Genomic DNA, 10,618 nt, shown 5'->3' on the forward strand with positions numbered 1-10,618 from the left:
TGGATGCAACGGATTTTCCACTCGTTGTGGCGGAATTTGATTCATTAGTCTTCCTACCCTGAAGAACATTTTAGCTACTTGTGGATGTGGTGGATTTTTCGCTAGATGTGGTAGAATCTAATTGATTGGTTTTTTTTATGGGCAGTCTTGGTTGCGGCCTTTCTTAGTTGGCCATGGGTGGTACTATGGCAGACCGATTTACGGAAATAAGCTGCTATATTGGAATCCAAAGAGGTGGATTCAAGCTGATGTTCTCGGATGTTTGTTATGATGGTGCATATGTGACTGCTATGGTTGTTATGCTTTCCATAGTCGTCTAACCCCATCCAATGGACGTATGAACTCCAAGGAGTTCTATAGCATGCTGAAAGAATGTAGTGTTGCTTAATCCATGACATTCAATTCCCCCAAGGCCTCCGGTGGAAATGATAGAGGAATATTTCCACCTAAATCCTGAAAATTCATCTCCGGCTCAACAGGCCATAATGATTTGACATGACCGGTTTAAGCATCCTAGTAATATTATTATGAGACGAATTTAGAAAATACCCATAGCCATAGCTTGAAAGATCAAAGGGTATTAGATACAAATGAGCTTAAATATGTTGCTTGTTCAAACTGGAAGTTAATAACTAGACCATCATCAACAAAAGTAAGAACTGAATCACTTGTATTTTTAGAATGAATTCAAGGTGATAAATGTATGCCAACAAATCCACAATGCGGACCATTAAGATATTTTATTGTACTTATTGATGCATCTACTAGATGGTCCCAAGTATATTTATTATCCACCCATAATTTTGCATTTGCGAAGTTTTTTGCTCAAATAATTCGATTACGAGCAGAGTTTTCAAATCACCCAATAAAGAAAATGTCTTGATAACACTGGTGAATATTCATCCAAGACATTTGATGATTATTGCATGTCTATTGGGATTGATATTGACCATCTTGTACCATATGTACATATTCAAAATGATCTAGATGAATCGCTTATAAAAAAAGCTGCAATTAATTGCAAAACCTAAGTTGATGAAATCTAAACTTCTCGTATATGCTTAGGGGCATGCAATTATGTATGCAACAAAACTAATAAGATTAAAACCAAAAACTATCATAACTACTCTTCATTACCATTGGTGTACATTGAAAAACTCAATATATCATATTTGTGAACATTCGGGTGCGCAGTTTATATGCCGCTAGCACCGCCCAAACGTACAAAAATGGCTTGCTCTAGAGTAATTTAAGGATGGGTGACCCCCTAGGAAGTTTCCCATGATCCGCGTGAGTGAGGACAGAAGTGCGCTGGATGGACTTGTCTTGACCTGTGGGGCCAGTTTACAATCCTGACACACTCGGCTTGCGGGCCGAGGTGTCACAATATTTGTCTGAAAATGAAATGAGAATAATAAGCTTGCCATATATAAAGAAAGACTTGTTGCCCAAAGTTATTCAGAAAGACCTAAAATTGATTTTAATGAAACATATTCTCCGGTAATTGATGAAATAACATTTCGATATCTTGTTAGTTTGACTGTAAAAAAAAATTTGGATATGCATCTGATGGACATCATAGCTGTATATTTATATGGCTCATTAGATATTGATATCTATATGAGAATCCCTGAAACTCAGTATACTTGAAGCATACAAATCAAAGCCAAAAAAATGTTATTCTATTAAATTACAATAGTATTTGTATAGGCTCAAGCAATCTAGTCGCATGTGGTATAATCACCTAACTGAATCATCATTGAAACAAGGATATGATAACGATTTTGTTTGCCCATGTGTTTTTATAAAGAAAAATAGGAGAAATTTTGTAATTATAGTTGTTTATGTGGATGACTTGAATTTAATTGGAACTCCTGAAGAAATCCAATGAGCTATTGAATATTTGAAAAAGGGAGTGTGAAATCAAGGATTTTGGGAAAACGGAATTATGCCTTGCTTTACAACTTGAACATTTGAAAAATAAAATTTTGATCCATTAATCTGCATATATTCAGAAGGTATTGAAATAATTTTCAATTGATAAAGAACATTCATTAAGTCGGAGAATTCACCCGAGTTCTGGCTGGTTCGCTCCAATTAACCGTCGGAAAAATTTTCGAGTGGCAATATGTTGAATACAATATATATATAATAGTGATAAATAAAATAAAAATAATTACAATATAAAATACAATAAAGGAAAAATTGTTTATTAGTATTGTAATAGTCTCTCTTATCATTTTAATCATGCAATTGAAGTCTGTAAAGAAATCGTCTTGTAAGTGAATTTTTTTAATGCAATTGGTCATCCAGCCCAGTGATGCGGATGTGACACCCGCTTGGCATGCCAAAACACACGTGTTTGTCAGGTATGCATAAAAAGTCACTTATTTGACTAAAATAATAAGAGAGTCAATTACATTAAGTAAGACATCTAAGTATAGATTAAACTTAAAATAACTAAATAATTTGATTAATATTAAAAGATTATAAATTATAAAATTTTAAAATATGATTAAAATGTATAATTATTTTCTAAAAAAGAAAATAGATAAATTAGATGGGACGTATGAAAATAAAAAACAGATTAGACAATACATTTATAAACACATATTAATTCGTAAATAATTAAGAAAGTTATTAATAAATATAAATTAAGATTAAAATAAATAAATAATCGGAATCATAAACGATACATTTATAAAGTTATACTCCATCCGTCCCACCACATATGACCCACTTTTGCTTTCTAGTCTGTCCCACGAAAGACGACTCTTCTCTATTTTTAGTAAATTTATCAATCTTTAACACACTTAATAAATATAAATCAATTTAATTAAATTTTTAACATCTTGCGTGTAGCATTCATTCAGAACTCTTTTATTTCTATCAATGTTCAATTAACAAATATTTTTATTTATCTTTAGAACTCTCTATTTTTTAAAAAACTAATTTCTGGTAATAATAAATAAATAAATATATTTTTATTTATTTATATTATATAAAATTTTATTCTCTACCAAATAATATATATTGTATATATTTTATTGAAATATAATATTAAAAATATTTAAAAATATATTTTAAATTTAATTTAATTATTAAATAATTAATTTATACTACATAATATATTCATATCTTTGCCGGGTCCGGGAAGTATTAATTGGGAGAGTATTAATTAATAATGTTAAAAGTTCTATATAGATAGAATTGTAGACAATAGATTTATTATTATTATTATTAAATTAATATGTACATTATAAACACAGTTTCTTTTGATGACTTTGAAAAAAATTCAGTTTGAATTTGATATGAAAATAATATTTGATGAGATGTTTTATAATAGAAAAAAATACAGAGTACAAATAATAAAATTTGGGAAAACTAATGCATTTTTTTTTACAATATATTTCACATTATTGTTAATAAATATATATAATTTTTTTTATAAAATATCAAATCAAAATAATATTAGATTACAATTTAAATAAAAATGTTCAAATATAAACACTAACCAAGCAAATTCTATTATTAAGATTAATTGTTTTTTTCTTTAAAAAAATAATGAAGATTTTTGAATGATACGGATTCTCTATAAATATTACTTTAAAAATATAAGGTGTGTTTGTTTGGGGGATTTTCTCCCAAATATACTATTCATACAATTTTTTTTTCCCAAAATATTAAATCAAACACTTATATTTTATTTTTTATATTATACAAAAAAATTAATTTTACATTCAAAATATCACGTCAATACCTATTTATATCACATCATACAACTATTCTAATTCAAAATTTTTGCTATTCAAATCTCCACTTAAAATCTAAACCCCCAAACAAACACACTCATAATATGCACATATTAACATACTCAATCTCTTTGTTCAACCTTTTTCGTCTATTATTTCTATTTCCGTTAATTCCACTTTTTTATTTTTTTCGTTTTAAAAAATATAATTATACATTTTAATCATATTTTAAATTTCATAATTTATAATTTTTTAATCCTAATATATTATATAATTATCTTAATTTTACTTTATAATTAATTTTATTATAAAAGAATTATATTTATCTTTTCACTCAACATAAATATACCATACTATTATTTGAAAAAAATACAAAAACATTAATTGCATTTCTATCGAATAGAAAAAGTATGGGTGCGTTCATTTAGCAATTTTTCTACTATTTATTTATTTATTTTTATATAAATATTGTTCTCTTTAATTAAATGTTGCGTTTAAACTAATACTTAAATCGAATTCCAAAAAGAAATATATAAATAAATAAAAATGATTAATTAAACACAGTGAAAACTATACACTAAAGTGTGTTTGTTTGGGGATTTGAATTTTGAGTTGAGATTTGAATAGTAAAAATTTTAAATTTGAATAGTTGTATGATGTGATATTAATAGGTGTTGATGTGATGTTTTGTATGTAAAATTGATTTTTAGTATAATATAAAAAATAAAAAATAGGCGTTTGATTTGATGTTCTTGGGGGAAAAAAAAAAGGATGAAAAATAGGTGTTTGAATTATACTTGAGGTTTGTTTGTTGTAAATTCAAATTAAAATCAATACTCCCTCCGTCCGGCTTTAAGTGTCTAATTTATATTTTGCGTCATTATATTTAACATTAAAAATATCCTTATATTTGTATAAGTTTTTGCACAAATGTCATTATAATAGTATTACAAGACACTAATAGAATTATTTCTGCTATTTTCCATTTATTTGTATTGCATTTTTATATAATAATTAATATTCAATATTAATACGCAAAAAGTAAATAAAATTCTTAGAATCGGACGAAGGTAGTATTATTTATTGCATATGATTACAACTACGTTTTTTTCTTATAAAATATTAAATTAAAATATATTATATAAAAAATGTCATTTCAAATAAATTGCAAACCACAACCAAATAAATATGAAAGTAATACTTTCTTCGTTCAATTTGAAAGTATTCATATTTCTATTTTGAGTTATAAAGAAACCATTTTATTAAAAGTCTGTTTGGTTTGAGGAATTTAGAGGGAAAATAAAGGGAGAAATGAGAAAAATTACAATTACCTCGTTTGGTTCATTTTTTTTTTTTTTTTAAAAGAAGAGGAGAAGGGGAGGAAAGGGAAGGAAGGGAATATAAAATAAACTTGAATTGTTTTCTCTCAAAAGCAGAGGAATTTAAAGAGGAGAGAATGATGTCTATGTGTTTATTTTATAAAATTACTATTATATCAATAATATTATACATTGTTTTTATCTGTCTTTAATTATACTTATATTATGCGTATTTTATAATTAATAATTAGTTATAATATTTTAAAATTTTATAATGCAATTAAATTATAAAACAAAATTTTATATAAATTAAATTAAGTTAAATTAATTTTATTTTAATCATTTAATTAAACCCTTTAAAGTCATGTTTTAATTAATAAAATAAATTTATATCTATTATATTTGTTTAACACAATAAACTATATTTATCTTGTAATTTATTCTATATAAATAAAATTTATGTTAGAATGATTATTTTGTTATTAAATGATTCAATTTTCTTATATATAATTTTATTTTTATTTATATTTTATTAAATGATATAAGTATATATATACTTATTTTAAAACAAACTACGTCATTGTTATATCAAAATTGATGTTTTGTTAATAAATTAATAAAATTTTATTAAATACTTTTATTTTTATTTATTTATACAATATAGGGATAAAATAATAAAATAATTATATTTTCCCTTCTCTCTCTCCTTTGACCAAATACAAAAATACTATTTTCCCCCACCTTCCCTCCCTTCCTTTCCATACGAACCAAATACACTATTACAATTTTAATATTCTCTTCCCTCCCCTTGCCTCTTTTGAAATTCCTCCTCTCCCCTACCTTCATTTGAACAAAAACAGACCCTAACCCTAAGGGTGTGTTTGTTTGTCGTACTTTCCTTCATTTATACTATTTATCAAAAAAAATTTCTTCAAAAATATCAAATTAAATATTTATTTTTATTTTTTATATTATATTAAAAATTATTTTTACATTCAAAATATCACATTAACACATATTTATATCACATCATACAACTATTTAAATTCAAAATTTTTACTATTCAAATTTCAACTCAAAATCTAAACATCCAAACAAATACACCCTAAATACCACATTTTTTCCACCAATGCACTTTATTTTACTATCAAATCATTACTAATACATCTAAAAAAACAAAGGTATAACTATCTTTAAACTATTTTTAATTACCCACTATAAGAATACTATTACCTGTGTCTGGCTCTAAGGGCCACAATTATTTTTTACGTGTCGATATTTGAATATTAATTATTATATCAAAATATAGTATAAATTAAGAGAAAATGACAAAAATACTTCAATTAGTATCTTGTAATACTAATATAATGACATATGTATAAAAAAACTATACAAATATAAAAATATTTTTAATATTAAGTACAATGACGCAAAAGATAAATGTAATCCTTAAATGCGGACGGAGAAAATATTATCTCTTAAACTTTGCATCGAAAATAAATGTACACGAAAAGAATATTATTGAAGTCCTTGATTGAATTTTAAAAAAATAGAAATTAAAAGTAAAAATAAAAAATAAAAGCAGTAGATTTTGTATTTAATTAATTTTTATAAAAGAAATTAAAGTATTTGAATATAATGAATTTAATTTTTTTAAACTATTAAAATTTGGGAAAATTGCAAAAAAACCATCACACACGTATACCCCATTATCATTTTTGTCTTGTATTTATCTCCCTGGCAAAATATATCCTATATGTTTGCCAAAAAATCGCTATTTTTATTCTTTGGTCGTGTGTGGTGTGAATGTCACACGTGGGCGAAATATATAAATAGCGACTTTTGTAAACATATGAAATATATTTTACCATTTAGATAAATATAAAATAAAAGTGATAATAAAATATATGTGTGAGATATTTTTCGCGATTTTTTCTTAAAATTTAACATGTTAAAGTAAATAGCAACAATGCGGTGAGTTTCTATATCTGCCGAAATATTTCATCTTCCATCCCCTTTACTTTTTTTTTTTCATTAAACTTCTATAGATGTTGGCGTTTATATAAAATTTACTTTTCTTAATACATATTTCTTTGGTAACAAACGAATTTACTTTATATATATATATATAAATATATATATTTATAATAGATTAAAAAATAATTTTATTTTATTAATTATTGAAAGTGTTTAATATAATTTTGATATTTTTATCCTTTTGTACTTAATGTATACATATAATGTCATATTTGTAATTTATGTAAAAATAAAAATATTTTAAAGTTAGTGTGTAATTATGTTTATTATTATAAAAAACTAATACATTTGAGAATATATTCTTAAATAATTTGTTTCTATTATTTAGCTTCTTCATCATACCACTTTTAAATAGTATTTTAATATTTTGTTATGTTATAAAAAAATCAAAATAAACTCTTATTATTCATGTGCAACTTGAGCGACAGACCTATGATTTGCAACAATAGAAATATATATATAATTTAATATACATAAGAAACTTAAAAAAAAATATCTATTTCTCCCGTCTTAAAAAAAAATATGTTTATGTTCTTTGTAATCTACAATAAAACTGAGCATCCTTTTAATGGATGTAAGGAGTATATATATATATATACAATAAGAGGGGGATTAAGACAAGATAAAATAGCAAATAAATTCTACTGTAATTTGCGAAATTTGCTTAAAAGACCATTTGATCGTAAAACTTGTTTTTATCTACTTGTGGTTCAGATAATATTACAAAGAATACTCATGCGATAGTACTTAAAACTTGTTTTTTGCTATTTTGCCTTAAAATAATAACATATAATAATAATACTTCATCCGTCCCACTTATCATATCCATCTTTCCATTTTTGTTTGTCCCATTTATTTTGTCATTTTACTTTTTTGGAAAAAAAATTATACATTTTAATTTTATTTTAAAATTTTTAATTTATAATTTTTTTAATTTTAATTAAACTAATTAATTATCTTAATCTTAATCTAAAATTATTTTTATTATACGATAATTATTTTCACTAATATATTATTAATTATTTACTAATTATACTTCTCCTAAATTCACGTATCTATAGTAAAAGTGACACCGTAGCCGAAACGGAGAGAGTAATAATAATAATAAAACAAAAAAAAAGTCATACGATTAAAATATAAAATTGAAGTTTAAAGAGCACAATTATACGGAAGCTGCAACAACATATTGAAAAACATAGAAAAAAGGGGAATAAAAATTAATATATGAATAAAAAGTAGAGTTATTATTATTATTATAGATAAATAGATAATTTTGATATTCAATCTATTTATATTTTTTCAAATAAATTTAAAATAGTTCTGCTCTTAAAAAGAAATCAATTTAAACATTTTTTTCAAATAAAAGTAAAAAAAATTATTACAACTCAACTCAAATAGACTATTAGTTGTATTATGCAAAAAGTCAAAAATCCTTTTTCTGTTATGAAGTATACACGTAATAGATTCGTGTATAAGTTATGGATGCTAGTTTACATTTGCCACGAATTATTCACGTATGTAATATGTATGTATTTAGTGACAGGTCTTTCATTTTGTCTATAAATAGAGCTGTACTGAATATATAAAATTCACCTCCTCATCTTCTGTGTGCTCCTTTAACATTACTCTATCTATTAAAAGAGTTTTCACATCTATTCACATCACTCACCACCACATAATCATTATACATAATATATATATATATTCACATACATATTTTACTCCACTGCATATATACATACATACGGCTTACATATACAAATATATATTATATTATATACAATATATAAAATAGTGGTTAGCGGTATAAATAATTAATATTTTTATTAGCTATTCATATATTAATATTACAACACGTTATCAGTACGTTTATATATTTTATTTTCCGCAAGGTAATATTTTATATTTTATCTGTTTATTATGTCTAACCTTGCCAAACAGGAATTTCTCCATTTCCTCGTTTCTGGCCAAAATTATATGGTATGAGCTCGTGACGTGAAAATGCATTTAGTATCAATGGGCTTGGAAAATACCATTGCCCGGGAAAAAAATTCCCCGAGCTAATATCGTGCAAAGGCTATGATCTTTTTGTATCATCACATCGATGAGGCACTGAAAATGCAGTATGTCACGCTGGAATCTCCACTTGAATTGTGGGAGAGATTGAAAGAAATATATGATCATTTGAGGCTAACATTGTTGCCAAGGGCACGAAGTGAATGCCAATGCCTACGGCTTCAGGACTTTAAAACAGTCCAAGAATATAATTCTGCAATGTTTAAAATAACATCACAGCTGCGCCACTGTCGCGAAAATATATCTGAATCTGATATGATGGAGAAAACTTTCTCCACTTTTCATGCCTCTAACATGGTTTTGCATCAGCAGTATCACAAAAGAAGCTTTCAGAAATATTCTGAGCTGATCACCTGTCTTTTGCTGGCCAAACAAAATAACAAATTGCTGTTGAAAAATCACGAATCTCGGCCGACAGGTGCAAACCCATTTCCAGAGGCCAATGCAATACAACCAGCAAATCTGGTGCGTGGTCGTGGGCAGGTCATAAATCAACGAATTGATCGCGATCGAAATCAGAATCACGGACGGGGCCAGACAAATGCATATGGTCACAATAATTATCAAAACAGGCCCCGATATGTGCCAAATCGGCGTTTTAATGACAGAAGGCCGTACATACCTCAACAAAGGTTCAACACTGGGAGAAACAAAAACAATGATGAGGAATGCACTCGGTGTGGAATCAAAGGCCATTGTGCCCATGTTTGTCGCTCAGCCAGTCACTTGGCTGAACTGCATCGGGCCTCAAAAGAAAGGCATGGAAGAATTTTCCCCAAAACAAACCACGTTGCCCACGATGACACATTTGACAATGTGATGAATGAAAATATTACGCACCTGGATGCTGATGATCTGCTTAACATAGCTGATGATGTTAAATGATAAAATGTTGTTGTATCTCTTTTGTTATTTTTTATGCTTTCTACCCCCTTTTGTATTATCCCCTATAATATAAGTCTATTTTGATTATGTTACTAATACATATCTTTTACTCCCTCCGTCCCATAATTAGATATCCATTTGCTTTTTGCACATAGTTTTAGAATTATTAGTATTATATTGGGATGTAGTAGGAATAAAGTAGAAATAACTAAAATAACCTTATTCGTATTGTGTGATATAAATGTAATGACATTTATATAATATATTGTAAGTTGTAAATATATTTGTAATGTTAGGTAGATAGTACAGTTACTAAAAAATGAAATGAATACTTTGTTTTGGGACAGACTAAAATGGAAAAATGGATACTTTGTTATGTGACAGATATAATATTATTTTTACATTTTTGAAAAGATATGGATGCCAAATATTTTGGAGCCGATGACAATATATGCCTTATCGACAGAGCTACGACTCACAGCATTTTGAAAAACAAATGTTATTTCTCCCATCTGAATATGAGAAAGACCATTATTGTTACTATCAATG

General features: G+C 26.3%; 1 protein-coding gene across 1 annotated transcript; it reads left to right on the plus strand.

The window, feature by feature from the left end:
* The first annotated feature begins 9,187 nt into the window (after nt 1-9,187).
* On the plus strand, nt 9,188-10,069 carry LOC127264723 (uncharacterized). The gene has a single exon (XM_051294225.1). It carries the CDS (start codon nt 9,188-9,190, stop codon nt 10,067-10,069), a length of 882 nt encoding a protein of 293 aa, XP_051150182.1.
* The last annotated feature ends 549 nt before the right edge of the window (nt 10,070-10,618 follow it).

Source organism: Andrographis paniculata, unplaced genomic scaffold, assembly GCF_009805555.1.
Source record: "Andrographis paniculata isolate CXL003 unplaced genomic scaffold, ASM980555v1 Contig71END, whole genome shotgun sequence".
NCBI lineage: Eukaryota > Viridiplantae > Streptophyta > Magnoliopsida > Lamiales > Acanthaceae > Andrographis > Andrographis paniculata.